Raw genomic sequence first — 17372 nt, 5'->3', positions numbered from 1 at the left:
ACTGAAGACCCGAATATTGGCAGCCCAGATGGCAAATCTCGCATGCTGATCCTCCACAAGCGATAGCTCACGGTGATGAATTTTGGCGGCCTTGTTGAGGCAATTCTGGAAAGACTCGCTACATAATCGAGCGCTTCCAGCGACGGTTGCTATCGCAGGTGGCGAGCCAGCCGCCGTGGTCGCCATCTCGTTGATAAAGAGTTGAAACTGACCACCCGAACTAGCTGACGAATTGTGAGAGAGGGGAAATTTGAGGCAAGGGTGCCTCGATTTCGAGGCAAGCACAATGTTTTCAGTTGGCTTATCTCATTGGTAGATATTGCAGGGGTCCATCTTGCAGCGTCAGATGATGATCCTACAACAAACCCCTCAGATGAATCGCGGCGATGGCCTCAAGTCGAGACAGAGACACCGCCGACTCGCTACAGGCCACTTACAACATATTGAAGCAGGTTTCCAGGACATTATGGCGGAGCGAGCATGATCCTCAGCTTAGGGGCTTCTACGCTGAGCTTCATGCGTACTTCACCATCATTTACCATCACCTAAAACGCATTAGCAGCAGCCATGTCACAATCGATAAGGGTGTCCTGAATCGACTGTTGGACTGTATAGAGTCGATATTTACACGGAACCTTCTTCGACTGTCATCTGACGCCAGATTGCGACGCTTGGATGAGGTTCGAGACGACTTGGCAGACAATGGAGCCAAGGTGGAGACTCTCCAGCTCTACCTGGATTTTGGAGCGACGCAAATTGAACGTGACGACTTTCTGGAGTCGCTGAGCGCCCTCGAGAAGGAGCTCGAAACCCGATACCCAGAGGACATGTCACAGTGGGCCCCAGAGGACTTTGGCCCTTTGATCAAGATCAACGAACCATCATATGCGGTCTGGAACGCCGCTCAGTCCATCTTCAAAGCGCTGGTAGCCTGCAAAGACTGCGTCTGTACACCCACCCACGACTTCGGCGCTCGTCTTTGTCTGGGGACTCACCGAAAGCTTGATTGTGAGGCTGATGACCAAGTCGACTTTGACATGTTTCTCTCCATGAAGGAGGATTGGCATGAAGCACACATTCATACAGCAAAGGATCGAGCTGTTAGGATTGTTGTGGAACAATCGAGACAGAGACAAAGGGCTCCGAGGAGTATGGTGGTGAAGCAGCTTTGTGAGCCGATTGCGAGAATTGGTACCATGGCGGGATATCGACTTCAACTCAAAGTCACCAAGGATCAGCTTTTCAAGCTGCAATCGGAGAGAAGCGAGTCTCTTGTCGACAAGACGAAACATCCGATCTCTTTGGACCAGTTCCTGAGAGACAGACCACGCAACTTCACCGAGAGGACGAAACGAATTTTAGCCGTTATCCTTAGCTCGACTGTGTTTCACTTGCACAATACTCCGTGGTTGGAGCCAAGTTGGAGTTCGTCCAATGTGTTATTCTTCGAGACCTCCTCATCGGCCGTCACCTTGCGGCCGTTCATTCAGACGAGGCTTTCACCTTTGGATTTCTCCCCGCCACATGATGGCCGCGAACACAGCCCAGATGCAACTGACTCGGAAGATTTGGATCCTGATGATTTGGATCCCGACGACTTTGACCCCGATGATATGGACCCCGATGACTGGCTCATGCACCGATGTCCAATCCTTGTGACGCTCGCAATGATGCTGCTGGAGATTTACTTTGCCACGCCCTTTGATGTTCTGGCCAGACGGTACAAGGTCGAAATAGGCGATTCGCAGAGCAGCACAAAACATCTCGACGTGAGCGTGGTCTTCCAAGCATGCAGAACAGAGATCCCCGAGAATTCACAGTTCTATGTCGCCGTGGGGAGCTGTTTAGACCCACAGGTATGGGAGACCGAGGATGGAGGCAGCCTCAGTAGCAACGAACTAAGATCCAGAATCTACGAAAAGGTGGTCCTACCGCTAGAGACTGAGTTGAGCCAGGCTTATAGTTCGATTTCGATCAATGACCTGGACAAGTTCGCCGAGACGTTGGACTTTGCGAGCTGGGATCAGACGATACAGACGTTGAACCAACAAAACAATGTCGAGGCTTCTCGCCAGAGCGCAGAACTCGCCCTAGGGCTGGAGAGGAGTTGTAGCCTGTCCCCTAGTCTTGCAGCACCCTTCCACCCACCTGGCTCTGCGCAGCATCCAGGGCTTTCAAACAGAAGGCCGTCAGATTTGGACCCCAGAGCCACAATTTCCGCATCAAGCACCCCAAACCTGGTCCGTTTTCCTTCTGGGTCCGATGCCGAAGGGTTGTGTGATTCGACAGCCTCTCTGAGCTTAGAGTCATACCCTCAGTGGAGATATACAGTCGGCATTCTCTGCGCCCTCCCCAAAGAGCTTCTGGCCGTGCGAGCCCTATTCGACACAAAGCACAGCAAGCCGAAGAACCTACGCGGAGACGTCAACAACTACGCACTTGGCACTATCAGCGGCCACATGGTCGTTGCCGCTTGCCTTCCGGCGGGAGAATACGGGACCAACGCCGCAGCGGACTCGGCATCTAATATGAGGCGGAGCTTTCCGAGCATAGCATTCTGTCTTCTCGTGGGGATAGGCGGCGGTGCTCCTACACCACAGAACGATATTCGGCTCGGCGATGTGGTCGTAAGTCTTCCGACTGCGAGGTTCCCTGGCGTCATACAGTATGACCGGGGAAAGGAAATCGAGAACAGTACTTTTGAACTTACGGGAGCTCTCCAACCGCCTCCGAGACAGTTGATGACTGCCATCAGTTCTTTACGATCAAACCCTGATCTTCCTTCCGATCCACTGCAACCATTCCTAAATGATGTTGTAAATCGGGTGCCAGACTCATGGAAACTGAAGTACATGCATCCTGGACAAGAAAACGACCGCTTGTTCTCATTAGTATGCTCTGCCTGCCAGGTTGGACATTGCACAGACATGAACAACCACATCCAAAAGCGCCCACTTCGACCAACCGACCACCCCGAAATACACTACGGCCTCATCGCCTCAGCAAACCGTGTCCTCAAAGACGCAGCAGTGCGGGACCGCTGGGCGCGAAAACATGGTATTTTGTGTTTTGAGATGGAGGCAGCAGGGGTCATGAATACGTTCCCGTGCCTTGTTATTCGCGGGATATGCGACTATGCCGATTCATACAAGAGCAAGGAGTGGCAGGAGTATGCGGCAGCGACGGCAGCGGCGTATGCCAAGTTGCTGCTGACCGAGGTGGCTGTGTCTGGCGACACAAGGAACGGGTTCTGGGAACAGGAGAGGACTTTGATGGACTTTCGGCCACTAGACCAGCCAATGAGCAATGAGCAGAGAGTCTAATAAATAACTATTTCTTGTTTACAAGTTCAATATTGCTGAGGGCGTGCGGCTATCTTCTGTTACCCAATGTTGTCAGCATCGTTCTGCGACGGATAGCTTTTAGGTCTCTCTTGCAGCTACAATAAAGCTCGGCATCCGCTGTCAGTCAAATATTGGCACGAACACTTCATCACTTTTCTCTCTCTCTTCTTTCAGCCTCTTGCGATTCCTATGCAATGTCTGAGCAGGCCGCAACCGTCAACTGTTGGTATACGATGAATACAGGCCAACAGATCCTTGGTGATCGCCTCGCCTACTCCTTTCCTCAACTCATGAAAGGTCCTTTTCATTACCTATAGTGGTGTCACTGTTGTCTTAGGCATCTTAGACCAGGAACAACATCATGCAAACGGGAATATAAGAAACGTCGGTTATTGCTATAGCCGCTACCTATCAGTTGAGAGCCATCTGCAATCCACCGGCTAATCGGAGGGAATGTGACAATGAAGTCCTTCTCAACTTAAACACTCCATAGTTACCCGGTTGTCCTCCTGATCCTTGCCATAAAGAAGTGAAAACGTTCCTGTGCGTAGAGCAAATAATTACTGCTTGTACTCCACGGACGCAGGCTCAGCCACGGTGGCATCATTCCTCCGAACAGCCTTGTCAGCGTCTGCGCTGCTTCTATCAGCACTGTTCTGGTAGGCAATGTCACCTTCGAGAACATTGCCACCTTCGAGGCCGCCATCGTTGATAACGGGAGTTTCGCCCACGGTGATCTGGGGTGCCACATCATACTTGCCATCACCGCGAGCGACACGGTGCCCCGGAATGAGGATGTTGAGAAAGCGAGGAGCGATGAATGCACCAACGATGAAAATGACAACCATGTGCATAAGCACAAAACTGTAGATGAATGGTGGATCGTCGGCGTGACCGTTGAGGAATTTGGGGTAGGCAAAAGAAAACACCAGTGCCACAGCAGGACCGGTGATGTACTTGAGGCAGATGGGCCAAACCCAATGAATCTTCCAGTTCTTGGAGCCGCCGAGGATGGCACGGTTCAGGTCCCGGCGGAGTTGGTTGCCCTAGATACAATTGTCAAATACATGATAGAGATATCCTGGAAAGGGAGGAATACATACCGAGTAGAAAGCCGCATACCAGAACCGGCTGAGGATCGGGTTGCCGCCCCAGAATCTGGGAGCAGGGACAGATGGAGTCTTGCCGACAAAGGCAGAGAATAGAGCGCAGGCAATGAAAATGCCAAAACCAACGCCAGCACCGACACTGGGGTTCACAAGGTGACCAAGGAGGAGACCGATGACAATGGAGGCGACGTAACCGCCATTGTAAACAAAATAGCCGACAAATCCAATTTGATCAACAGGGTCTCTCCAGCGGTAAAGCGTACAGGCCATGTAGGTCTCGGACCAGACGGTGATGAAGAGGGCGACGTCGTTGACAAACATATCAATAGCATCAAGAGTGTTAAAGCCAAACTCACTGCAATAGATGAGTGAAGTCAACACACCCAGAATAATGACCGAGGTAGAGATAACCCAGCGAGGCACACGCTGACCAAGATCAGTGTCACAGAGGAGCGTAACCAGCACCTCGGCCAAGGCAAACACGCATGTGAGTCCAAGAAGAACCAAGGTCAGGAAGAACAATGCCGAGAAGAAGTTGGAGCCAGGCATTTGCGCAAGAGCCTCTGGGTAGTAGAAGAAGCCGGAGCTAAAGGTAGACAAGGGATCTACTTCGCCAGGGTTGATGGCAAGAAATCCGACAACGCCCATGACAGCCAATGCGGACGTGATCTCAATGGCCGAGTTGCTCAGTGCGATGATGAAAGCATCCTGAACCGCGTTGGCAAATTTGTTGTTGTATGAGGCGTACGACGTGAAGTAGCCAAAGCCAACGCCAATGGAGAAGAACATTTGTCCAAAGGCATCCTGCCATACTCGGGGACCTTCAAGGGACTCGCTTCGCCACATGCCAACATACAGCTTAAAGCCATCAGAGGCATTGGGAAGCGAGAGGGATCGGATAGCCAGAATTGCAATCATGACGAGTGGCAAGGCCATGGTTATGTAAATGACACGTCCTGTGAGACCAACACCCTTGAAGGTGCACATCCAGACGACAAACCAAATCATGATCGACCAGCCAAAGGTCTCGCCGATGATGCCGCGACCGGGGTAAGACTTGAGGCCACCACCATCCTCATCACCTCCGGTTGGAGCGATGTTGCGGACAACATCGTTCAAGAAGAAGTCGACAGTGTCTCCACCCGCCCAAGGCAAAGGACTTTTGAAGGATAGTCGGAAATATGTCATGGCCCATGCCAGAATCGGGACGTAGTAGCCCACGACACTGAAGCCGTTGAATACCATGGAGAGACCAATGCCCTTTGCTCGGTGGTTGACGTTGTTCCATGCAATGACACAGCCACCACGGTAGGCCTGTCCGAGTGTGATTTCGAGGAGGAGGATGGGAATTCCAATAAGGAAGAGGGCGACGGCATATGGAATGAAGAACTGCAGGCCGTAGTTGTTAAACACGACCGACGGGAATCGAAGCAGGTTACCCAGGCCGACAGCACCGCCCATGGCGCAGAGCACGAATTGCGATCGCGAGTTAAAGTTGTCGCGACCATCGTCATCCTTTGCCGAGTCTGGTGCAAGCATCAAGAAGATTCTCTTTGCCAGGCCCGGCTTCGGGCCACCCTCGGCTTTCGCCATGTTGAGCGGTAGGGATAAAGGGGGAAGAATAACAGAGTGAGGAGGTCCCTTTATGCAGGATAATGCAAAACAAGTGGGTGTCGGGGAAGATGGGGATGAACCATGGAACTTTCCTCGAAGGTAGGAGAATGGTGGAGCAGATCGTTCCATATATACCCCAGATCACTCCCTCGAAGGGTGACGTGCAACCCCAGACCAGCCAAGATCTTGGAGAGGCGGCCGACAAGTCCGTTTGATAGGCAATTGTTCCATCATTGGATTCTGAAAGGAAGGTAATCAAGGGTAATCGCGTTGCCAAGATATACCCCAGCACAGCATACCAATAATCCATGAGCTTGGCGACTCGGTTCTTACGCCAAGATGCTCCTCTCCAATCCTGACGAGTGCCAATGCAATCCTCTATCTCGTGATTTGTACCGCCAAGCGACAGGAACGGAAGGTACAAGCAAGCCAACAGTCCATCGATAAAGCGCCGTAATTCTCCTTAATAAGAAGCCAAGAATGCCAATGTTGAACCCGGGGTACCGTAGTCTTCTTTCAGCAGGTGGGCTTGGATGATGCCTTTTGGTCGCATGACCTACCCGCCAAGATACATAAAGCCATGGCATAATATTTAAATGGTCCAATAATAGAGCATGTGAATCACAAGGGCAAAAGAATCAGCTGGGACGAGCCTCAGGCAGGAAAAAAGGGAGGATCGAGGCGAAATAGGTTGGTGGGTTCTCTACTGACTTTTTGACCAACGTGAAGGGGTTTCAGAGCGCGTTCCAGCTATAAATCTGTAGATAAAAACATAGTCCAGCTTATTCAGTATGCCAAATTTCAAGCTCAGCAGTTAGAAACTATTCCGACAAGCATGCAAAGTTCATGTACGCCGCCTTGGTCAGGAAACGCATCTTCTTTCCCCACACAATCAACAATCCAGCAGCCATGGTAATAACAAAAGACAGGCACCCGACCGTGATAAATGTATCTGTTATCCCCATGCTGTCGATCCAAGGCTGGATACCAAAAGTAAGGGCACTGCCAATGATATTTCGGATCAGAATAACCGTAGTGACAGCCTCGCCGTCAATGGCTTGGTAGCAATCAACAGTATACGCCACCGTGAGTGCTGCAGCAACTGACAGGCCGAATCCCACTAGTCCCATGCCGATGATGGGTGCAATCCAGGGTAGGCCTTTAGCTGCACCGACGCCGTAGAGTATCAGACCTCCAGGCATGATGAAGGCCGTTGGTAGGAAAGCCCAGAGACGGAACTCGGGCTCACGCCAGCCGCGGTTGCGACGGGATAGAAACATAGTAAGTTGGTCATTGAAGGAACCAGCAAAGTAAGAACTAAGGGCGCGCGATGGTTAGAGTGTGTTTTTTCATGTGGTTCTCATGAATACTTGCCCAAAGATTGCACCAACAAGTGGCGATAGCCAAATGAGGCCAAGAGCATCGTTGCCAAAATTGTAAGGTGCCGAGCCCAGTATGGTGGCAGTGGTTGTGCCCAGAACACTGATCCATGAGACAGAGGCGCCGTACATGATCCCACACTATTGAGCATCAGTATTGCCGCGTCAGCACCTTAAGCCGTACTTACCCAGAGGATGACTGGAAACCAAGCCAGTTGCAGTGGCTGATAACATTGCTTGGCCAAGACGCCAAGAGTACCAGGAAAGACGGTCCACAGGCTGGTCTGGAACCTAAAGTTGTCTGCATCCAAGACTTCGCCCACACTATGGACAGAAGTGCTGCTGCCGTGATGCTGCAGGTCGTTCTTTTCGTCCTTGACTTCTTCTTGGGCTGTCTTGTGGTCTTCTGAACTGGACCCCTGACTGGGCGTGCCTCGTTCATTGGAATCGAAGGTGGTTGACTCGACTTGAGACGGCTTTCTGATGAAGCGACTTTCCTCAAGAGTAAAGAACATGGCAACCCAGACGACGCCGCAGAGAATGGCTCCCCACCAGTAAACCCAGCGCCAGTGCAGTGTCTTGACCATGTAGCCGGAGGCGATCGGGCCGACAGAGGATCCAAACATCAAGCCGAATGAGTAGACGCCGAGTCCGAAGCCTCTCTCATGGGTAAAGAGGACATCTGCGATCGAAATCGGAATCAATGCTTCGTAGGGGGCGCGACCTAGGCCAAAGAGGACGTGGGCACCGATGAAATCGCCAGAGTTCTTGGCTTTGGCGAGCCATATCTTGCTTGCAATGACGATAATCAGGCTGGATAGGTAGGTGAATCTGCGGCCAAGTTCTGCTTGTTGTCAGTGTTCGGGTCAATAACAAGGCCTTCAGTGTTCTACTTACTGTGGGAGAGAGGAGTGAAAAAGACATTGCCAACGCCAAGCATCAACAGAGTCAAAGCCATGCCAACATTGAGAAGGGTGACGGTCGTGCCAAGTGCCTCCTGGATATTAACATAGATGGACGCTTCCCAGTTGCCCAGGGCAGTCATGAGCGTGCCGTAGGCGATCAGGAGGAACAGATGATACCTCTTGCGCCAGACAGACCAGCGCAAGGGATCTGTCAAGTCATCGGCCGGAGTGGGTATCAAGATGACAGCAGCGGTCGAGTCAGCGGACAATGCGGACGACTGCTCGACTATGTACACCGTTCCGGGTGCAATGTCATAATCAGACGTATGGTCGCGTGTGGTAGACTCCATAGAGTAACTTCGTAGTGATAATGGTTTGAAGACTCAGAGATGATGGATGAGGCGATGTGAAGAGCTTTCTCCAGCTGATGATTCCTCCCTCTTATAATGACTTGGACGTAGGACAAGGCGAGCTCCCATAGCGCAGTGACTCTTATCAATAACCTACCGAGCGAAGTTGCCGGATGATGAATGAATGAGTCGAGCTGGTGAGAGTTTCCTATCTCGCACTCGTAGAGACTAAACCCAAAAGAGTCTTCCGACACGCTAAAAGTCAAACTCTATGGGCCCCAAGGGTCAGAATTTGCCTTCGCGATACCATCGCCAACTCCCTGGTAAGGAGCTAAACCCAGATAGGCCTTCCGACACGCTAAGAACTTGGCGGGAATCTGGGGATAGCTTCATACCCCGCGATATCATCATGTCGATAACTCATTTTTACGTAAAACTCCAAGGTTCCGATTCCGAAACTGGGTCCGGGACAGATTGGCGAGCAGGGGTTCAAGCTGGGATTCGAGGTGCTTGCGGCCGCCAAGAACAGTCATACTGATTAAATGGAGAAAACCAGCAGGGTCATGGCGTATAAAAGATCAAACTCCTCCTCCTCGGCCCCTGTCTTTAGATCAGTAACCCAGTGCCAACCCCTTTATCTGCCTCTTTCCTATCATTTCTCCGTCTCAAAATCTTATCATGACTGTCAAGATTACTCCGAGCCCTGACCTCGATGAGATCCGCCAGGTTATAGCGGATTACATCCAAGAGTTGTCGGACAAGCTGTGGACATTGAACAAGCAGGTGAGCGAGCAACCTTAGATCTCGAAGATTAGCTATCAAACTAGACTAACACGAAGATGCTCGCGTTAGATCCACGATGAACCCGAGATTGCCTTTGAAGAGTTCAAAGCCCAACAGCACATCTCAGCCTTTCTCGAATCCCAAGGCCATCGAGTGCAACGAGGAGCGTACAACCTTCCCACCGCGTTCGAGTCGACACATGGAAATGGCGGCAAATGCGTCAACTTCAACGCTGAATACGATGCACTCCCAGGGCTTGGCCACGCTTGCGGGCACAACTTGATCGCAACGGCTGGTGTCGCTGCCTATCTAGCCTTGTCTTTTGTAATGGATAAGTACGGTATTAAGGGTAGGGCGCAGCTACTGGGCACGCCTGCCGAAGAAGATGGTGGAGGAAAGGTCTTGCTCCTCGATGCAGGGGCATACAAGGACGCTGACGTTTCCTTGATGATGTAAGTCCTCGACATACTATTGACTTATCGTAGCTCCTGCTCACCCTCATACCAGTCACCCCATGATTGAAGCCGACTATCAACACCAAGGTACATTTGGTTCAGCCGGTCCCTCTTCCATCGCCGTCACCGACTTAGTCGCCGAGTACAAAGGGTCCAGCGCCCATGCTGCGGCAAACCCATGGGATGGCATCAATGCCCTAGACGCTCTTGTGGCATCATACAACAACGTCTCGATGCTACGACAGCAGATAAAGCCCGACGAGCGCATCCACGGGTGCATCATGGAGGCACCTCGGTTCACCAACGCTATACCAGATTGCACCCAGGTTAAATATACAGTCCGCAGCGCCAGTATGGAATCTCTAGGCAAGTTGACTAGCCGTGTGCGAAGTTGCATCGAAGCCGGGGCAGCCGCGACGGGCTGCGAGGTTGCGGTGAAGGAAAACTTTGCGTATGCGGATCTTTGGGTCAACCAGCCTCTCTGCTCTCTGTTCAAGCAACAGATGGATACTCTCGGTGTTCCCATCTCCATGCCTACCGAGGGTGAAACGATTGGAGGCTCGACGGATATGGGCAATGTCAGTCAAGCAGTGCCTGGGTTGCATGGGATAATCGGCATTCCTACGCCTCCAGGTACATCCATGCATAACCGAAATTTTGCGGAAGCCGCCGGCACTGTAGAGGCGCATGAGAGAATTCTTGAGGCCGCCAAGGCTATGGCTGTCACGGGTTGGTCCGTCATGGTGGACGACGGTCTTTTTACTCGGATCAAAAAGGACTTTCAACAGCGTAGATTAAAGCCATGCAAACAGTAGATCGTGGGGAACACATATCAGAGGTATGACCAGATACTGTTTACTCATCTCTACACGATGACTATCCTCATAAGTGACTCGTTGAATAACACATCCAGCCCCAAAGCCCTGTTTGAACCTGCAGAAGAGTAACCGAAGCCATCTGGGGACCCAGCTCCCTCCTTTCCCAAGCCTTCCTGAGTTTGGTCTTCCAACTCAACAGCAGATTGCGCATCCCGAGTTCCCCATGCCAACGCCAGAAACTGCAGAACTGACGTTGCCGATCGTTCACCTGCGAAGTGACGCATCGCCTCCACATGTGCAATAATCACCAACTTGTCTTGGCTTGACGAAGCGGCAATTCCAAGTACAGTGATTGGCCAGAGCAGGCATGTCATATCAGTTCGGACGTGGAGGAGATGAAATAATGCAGATTTGAAGATTGTCGCAACGTTCAAATCGTCGACTGTGGTGGCTGGGTACGTCAGCTTCCAGACAAGGAGGGTTGCTGCCAAGAAGTAGAGCTGTCGCATGTGGAATCCCTCATCGGCGTAGTCGGTACAGGGAGAGCTTGTGTCCAGCTGAAATGGGACTACTGCCTCTTCGTGGGTAAGTCGGTCAGCACTATACGAGACCATCTTTTCGCTAATTTGCTCTTCAGGAGGGCTGTCAGGAGGTGGCAGTCCTTGCTGAAGCTTGTAGAGTTGCGTATGCAGTTCATTTAGCTTTTTCTCCATTTCATCTGAAGACATGTGGCTCCTATTATGTAGTATATGGGAGGCCTTGAATATGATGTCGAAAGTCCAGATAGGGAGGAAAGCCGATAGCCCGGCTTTCTTGAGTTGAGGACTAGAGGCACTCCGCTGGAGCACAGAAGACTCCGACCAAAGCCGTATTATTCTTGAGAGGTCTTCGTAGTTTTCCAAGGGGCTAGGTCGAAAGGTACTGTTTTTGGCAATCTGGTAGATGAATGCTTCGACAATCAACACTTGGTGAGCATTTGAAGGAGGTCGATTGATGGCGGCATTCAATCTGGCTGCTGCGGATAGGTGTGCCGTGGACGAGTCACTGTTAACATCACCGAATCTCTGGCAATTCAGCTCTCAGCTTTTACTCAAGGTGCAGTGTGCGCATTGATAGGGTAGGAAAACTTACGCCAAAGACGTGCAATATGAGTATAGTCGCAAATGTCGACTCGTCTGCAACAGAAACACCGTTCTCGATACTTCGTCGCAGTTCCCTTATGGCCTTTGTATACTGTCTAAGCGCATGTGCTCGCCAACTTGTTTGGAACTGTGAGATGAGCATTGCCGAGCATGAGAGCCAAGCGTGGAGCATGCCTGGAGATCTCGATAACCAAGGAAACCCCTGGGTCAGGAGAGAATATTCCCCGCCGAAATCATGACCTGACGTGGCTCGATCGAATACCTGTAGCAAGTCTATCATGGAGCAAGATGGCAGGTTTCTCGCGCATTCGGAAAACACGTTTGATAGACTGAGGCGGCGGAATGGAAAAGAAACTGCCATGTCGCTTGGACTACTTGCGTTGCAAACGTCTCCAGCATCGCTCGCCGACGAAGTTGATCCCAAAACTCGGGAAGATGGCGACTGGCAACTTATTGGGCTTGGCGACCGCGAGTCTTGAGTATTCTCGGCAGAGGAATCGAGTTCCTCATCTGACGGGGTTTTGCGCCAACGACAGGTGACGCGACGCGTAGAGCATTGGCCACACAGGGGACGAGCCTCGTCACATTTCTTGCGTCGTTCACGACCTATCAGAATGTATTAGATGCATCCTCCTTTCACGATGGAAGAACCGAGCCTTACATGGTATGCATCCCTTCCGAGACCGTCGACGCTTTCGCTTCTGCTCGGCACCTACCCAACCCCCTGAATAGAGTTCAAAGTTGGCAAACATGAAGAATGGGTGTGATTCAAGGCTGTAGTCTGACTGAGAGGTATAGCTGTAGCATTTTCTGGATTATTATTTCACGAGCTACAGCGGAAATAAATGCCGAAAGCTTGGGATTGAGGTTGGAGAAACAGGTACACGTCGTATCGGAGGTCTTGACTTGGTTTTATCCGAAGTGGCGAGACGATTATCATTGCCGATATCAAAGCCGAGGCCGTACCCAAAACAGTTTAGGCCCAACTAGTCAAAAGGTACAAATTACTGATAGGGAAAAGCGTTCATTGGTTATAGAATAGATAAACTAGTGCCGTACTGCTTCAACTTATAGACATGTTGAGGCACAAATCTCTACTTCGAAGTGATCAAACAGATATCTCGAGGTGCTGGCGTTGAGGCCGATCATTATATATAAAACACACACCTATCGTCCCACTCGGTTGCATGTCTATTATACCAATCCTGTGAAAGGAAATCTCTATCGCTACTGCAAAAGACGCGTATCCTCATCCAACACGCCAAAAACGCTCCCAATCTCCTTGCCCACCATCCTCAACTCATCCGCCACCTGGCCCGTGACAAGAGCATACGCATATAGCAGAGCATAATCCCTCTCCTCGACCAACACTTCAGCCGGATCATCGCTATCCTCGCTGTCGTGGCTTGGTGGTCTTGAGGAATGCTCCTTTCTGAACTGAAAGATCTTGCTGAGCAAGTTCTCGCGTGCTGAGACGATGCTCGGGGTTGCATCAGCAAAGGGGTATTCCAACATTGTTGAACTGGCCACGACTTGGAAGGCCTGGCAGATGTGATCGCACAGAATTGCACGCTCCCGAGCTGTATACTGCAACAATGCTCGCTCTCCTTCTGTGATATGTCCCTTACGACAGGCCACAAGACTCATGCCGTAGAAGCCATCAAGAATTCGATCCGTGCCTCGCAACACACGGCCGTAAACATCCACCGGGAAGGGTCCTCGCAGCTCAAACTCAGATGCTGCAGCCTGTCTCAGATTTTCCAGTTCAGCCGCATATCTCTGAAGAGCGGCTTGTTCGCCAGACTTGAGGTAGCTCTGAGATCCTTCACTGCGGTACAACACAGCGAGAGGCCCACGCTTCCAGATCAGACCCATCTGAAGGTGCAGCACCGAGAGACTCTCTTTGAACTTTTGGCGGGCCGAGATAGGCCAGATGAGTCTGCAAACGACGAGACCCCAAATAATACCAGCCGTAACGGCTATGGCTCGATGCTGTGCAATGTCGACGATATCTGGCTGTTCAACTTCTTCGTCGGTTGTACTGTCTTTGCCGTTTGCCTTTCTTTGCATGCTATACGCATACAGTGTCGACACGTTGTACGCGAGCAAGCTGATGCGCCCTAAGGCAGCCTTTCCGTGCTGGATGATGATGTAAAAGTTGATAAAACTGGCGAGCCAGCCAAGAAAGATCAAGGCAAACGCATAGCCATGGCTAACTTTCCAGTTGATGACAGATGCGAGGGCGCCAAAGAGAGTGCCTATGAAACGTGCCCAGCCTACTGTGTTGGAGGCGCCAACCGTCATGGAACAGACAATCATGAACGACAGCAAGCCCCATTCGCCGCGCCATTGGTTATATACCTCTCGAGTCTGCGGGAGGAAAGCGAGCATAGCCCACATGGCAGCGCCGATGCCGACTTTGAGTCCAAATTGAACTACTAATGTTAGCCAAGTTTCGTGCATGCCAATTTTCTCACTTACTCTCGTCTCGTGCCATCTTCTTGAATAAGGCCGAGAGATTCCGCCAAAACCAAGCCAGCACCTTGTTCACATCAGGCGCATTGTACCAAGTTGCAACATCAACTCTCATGGGGAGCGCTCTGGATTCCTCCGGGGAGCTGAGAGATCTCGATCTCGTCCGTATCAAAGTGTCCGCCTCTGCCGAGTCAAACATTCTGATGGCATTGTTGTGGTCTGCTGCATTCCGATCTTGCCAGAAGAGAAGCCATCGCCAGCTTCGACTCTTGTGCAGTATGACATACTCCAGGTCATCCAAGACATCCAGGTACTGTAGAACTTCTTCTCCAAATGACTGCAAACTGAAAGTGAAGTGCCCGCACGCTGCCGCGACTTCTTCCAAGTTTGCTCTAGTCGTTGTTGGGGATGAAGCCATCTGTTCGATGCGGTCGTACAGTCCCTGCAACGCATCCGCACGAGTTGTGTTGAAAGTGTCAAGCGAGTCCATCAAATTTCGTCGAAGGTCTTCGTCAATGTTGATCTCATAGCTTGGTGGTCTCCCAAATTGCGGCTCATGCAGGATCCTGCACAGATTCTGTCGCAACGAAGTCATAGACATGCTCATTGAGCTATTGAATAGCTCAAACAGGTCGCGAGCATGGTTCACAGGTGACTGCCCCGTTTCACCCAGGCTTGCTGGCTTTGGATGCTTCAACTGTTCAAGCTGAGTATTGGTAGCGTTCCTCAGTCCACCAAGGGATTGTGCCAAGTTCTCCATTGACCTTGCAACAGATTTTTCATGGTCATAAATCTCTTCATGACCAAGAAAGTAATGCTCAAACTTGGCTTCTCTCATATCCTTCATCATCTGAGCGTACGACTTGGAATAGTGTGAGGTAGCTGCTGCGAAGCCATCAGACACAAGCCCAGCCTCAGAGCCACTCAAGAAACTTCCGGTGATCATGTATAGCATGTCCCCGAGAGGAACCGAAACTCGGTTCATAGTCTGACGAAGCGACTGCCGAGCAGAACTTCGCCACAATAACAGGTTCACCGCAGCCGTAGTGGTGATCCCCATGACTAGCATCTTGAAGACCTGAAATATCTTTTCATTGGAAAAGACGTTGGACATGACGTGGTTCTCTCTAGTGACGACGCCGATAATAGCAAGCGAAGCTAGAGTGCTGCCAACGTTGACGAGGGGATTTTGCATCCTCTGCTTGACCCAGCCCATGAATCCAAACCCGCCGCCAATAAAGATGACAACAACTAGAATATGCGAGACGGTTACTAGGTGCATGGTAGAGCCGAAAAAGACCGAAGTAACCATTGACAGAATCGAGATTAGCTCGCCGTAAGCAACGGCCACGATGGCGATGAGAATAGCCTCGATCATGGACCCCACGGACCGGGCGGGATGGAAATAGACGGTGATAGTTGCCACAACATGTTTTCCATCAGGCTTGCCCAGAAAATTCGACAAGAAGGGAACAAAAGTCGCGAGACTGGCGATAGTATAGGCGATGGTGCATTTAAAGACTCCACGAGCTTGAGGCGTATCGAGCCAGAGACGGGATCGGGCAGCCGAGTCCAAGAGGGCATTCCTCACAGTGTCGATGAACGGAGCCATCGTCTGCAAGAATCGTCTCTCTCTTCAAGGCATAGAAAGTCTCATTGTCGTTGTTGTTGCTGACATTATGTCATGATACAGGAGCCTGACGAGCTGCAGCTAAAATTCCGTTGGTTCCGGGGAGGGCGGCTCGTCAGGTGATTCGTCGCTGAATCAGCCCCCACGACCCCAGCCTCCCGATTTAACCACCTGATTTTTACATCACGATGGGAGATAATTCGTACATGGCCGCGTACAACGATTTTCCACACGGACATAGAAGAGGAGATACTGGGGGATGTCCAGTCTCTTTACCAATGCACAGACTAATGCAAGACTAACAGCGCCAAGCCTGACTTTCGCCCTGACCACAACAATGTCGAAAACTGTCAGCAGCCAAATGCTAATAGGCCTCAGATTACGCCAAAAAAAAAAAAAAAAATCGTGCAAGGTAGACATTAAAATAGTTTCTATTGTGAAATTGAGTCAGGGTCCATGTTTCCGCTGACACAACTCTGCAAACTCTAATGGCCAACGAATATACTCTTCGTAGCCAGACGGCAGCTTTTTAGAAATCTCCTTTGTCCACGCCGCAATAATAACCCTCCTGAAGGGAAACGAGTCAATTATCGGCTTCAGAGCGATGGCTGCAAGGATGTACTCGATTACAAAGAAGTGAGCCATGATGATTTGGGCGGCATAGTTCGATCGCTCAGTGAAGTGATTAAACTCGACCTCGCTTGTTTCGCCAAAAAGCGTGTAAGCCAAGCAGATTTCTGTGAAGCCTATTTGCACTGTTAGCAGGCGATTTGGGTGTTGAGATCTTGGGCAAGTTATACCTTCAACAGGTGACGTTTTTGACAACCTCAAGATCCTGTCAAGAACACTCAGATATCTGACTTCCAATACGCTGTGGCATATTGGCCGTAGGTTGTTGACTGATGTGAGAGCGGCATCCAGAACATCGCCAATCAGTGCATCAATAGGATCGTGCCGGGTTAGCGAAAGGACTCTCTCGGTATGACTCTCGGCGGTAAAGCCAGAAAAAAGCGATTCCTCCAATACTGGTATCACAGTATGAGAAACCACCGTGCAGCCACGGAGCATGATCATGAACTCGAGCATAGCCTCAGGCATGTAAGAGGACTGAAAGGTGAGAGCCATTATGGTGGCGTATCGGGCATCGGCTTCGGCTTTCGAAACACATGGCTTGCTCAACCGCTGGTTGAAGAGTCTGATGGCGTGAACACGATGTGTCAGGGCTTGGGAAGAGAACTCTGTGGTCCCGCATAGGGACAAGTGAGAAGCTGCCAATCCAAGCATTGCGTGCATCAAGAAATCGAACTATGAAATGTCAGCTCGGGCCTCTCTTTCAAATAGTTCAACAGACGTTGTGCGAAATAGTAG

At 50.9% G+C, this 17372-nt stretch overlaps 5 protein-coding genes across 5 annotated transcripts; 2 read left to right on the top strand and 3 right to left on the bottom strand.

Moving 5' to 3' along the window:
- Nucleotides 1-386: 386 nt before the first annotated feature.
- Nucleotides 387-3323, top strand: LRP88_05590 (uncharacterized protein; the record flags this gene model as incomplete). The annotated part of the gene is made up of 1 exon (XM_083242140.1): nucleotides 387-3323. The coding sequence occupies one exon, from the start codon at nucleotides 387-389 to the stop codon at nucleotides 3321-3323; it is 2937 nt and encodes a 978-aa protein (XP_083103288.1).
- Nucleotides 3324-3837: 514 nt separating this feature from the next.
- On the bottom strand, nucleotides 3838-6046 carry LRP88_05589 (sodium:neurotransmitter symporter family protein; the record flags this gene model as incomplete). The annotated part of the gene is made up of 3 exons (XM_083242139.1): nucleotides 3838-3975; nucleotides 4028-4390; nucleotides 4448-6046. 3 exons carry the CDS (start codon nucleotides 6044-6046, stop codon nucleotides 3838-3840), a joined length of 2100 nt encoding a protein of 699 aa, XP_083103287.1.
- Nucleotides 6047-6888: 842 nt separating this feature from the next.
- LRP88_05588 (major facilitator superfamily domain-containing protein) lies at nucleotides 6889-8701 on the bottom strand (the record flags this gene model as incomplete). The annotated part of the gene is made up of 4 exons (XM_083242138.1): nucleotides 6889-7384; nucleotides 7577-7587; nucleotides 7635-8290; nucleotides 8344-8701. The coding sequence occupies 4 exons, from the start codon at nucleotides 8699-8701 to the stop codon at nucleotides 6889-6891; spliced, it is 1521 nt and encodes a 506-aa protein (XP_083103286.1).
- Nucleotides 8702-9379: 678 nt separating this feature from the next.
- LRP88_05587 (M20 family metallopeptidase) lies at nucleotides 9380-10754 on the top strand (the record flags this gene model as incomplete). The annotated part of the gene is made up of 3 exons (XM_083242137.1): nucleotides 9380-9484; nucleotides 9554-9936; nucleotides 9992-10754. 3 exons carry the CDS (start codon nucleotides 9380-9382, stop codon nucleotides 10752-10754), a joined length of 1251 nt encoding a protein of 416 aa, XP_083103285.1.
- A 2372-nt stretch (nucleotides 10755-13126) lies between these two features.
- On the bottom strand, nucleotides 13127-15986 carry LRP88_05586 (Fusaric acid resistance protein-like-domain-containing protein; the record flags this gene model as incomplete). Its single annotated transcript, XM_083242136.1, has 2 exons — nucleotides 13127-14316; nucleotides 14381-15986. 2 exons carry the CDS (start codon nucleotides 15984-15986, stop codon nucleotides 13127-13129), a joined length of 2796 nt encoding a protein of 931 aa, XP_083103284.1.
- Nucleotides 15987-17372: the final 1386 nt, after the last annotated feature.

The sequence above is a fragment of the Fusarium phalaenopsidis genome (assembly GCF_050370095.1).
Source record: "Fusarium phalaenopsidis strain FUZ10S chromosome Unknown contig_32292, whole genome shotgun sequence".
In the NCBI taxonomy this organism is placed as follows: domain Eukaryota; kingdom Fungi; phylum Ascomycota; class Sordariomycetes; order Hypocreales; family Nectriaceae; genus Fusarium; species Fusarium phalaenopsidis.
The sequence above is the reverse complement of the archived record's forward strand: the minus strand, read 5'-3'. Positions and strand labels throughout refer to the sequence as shown.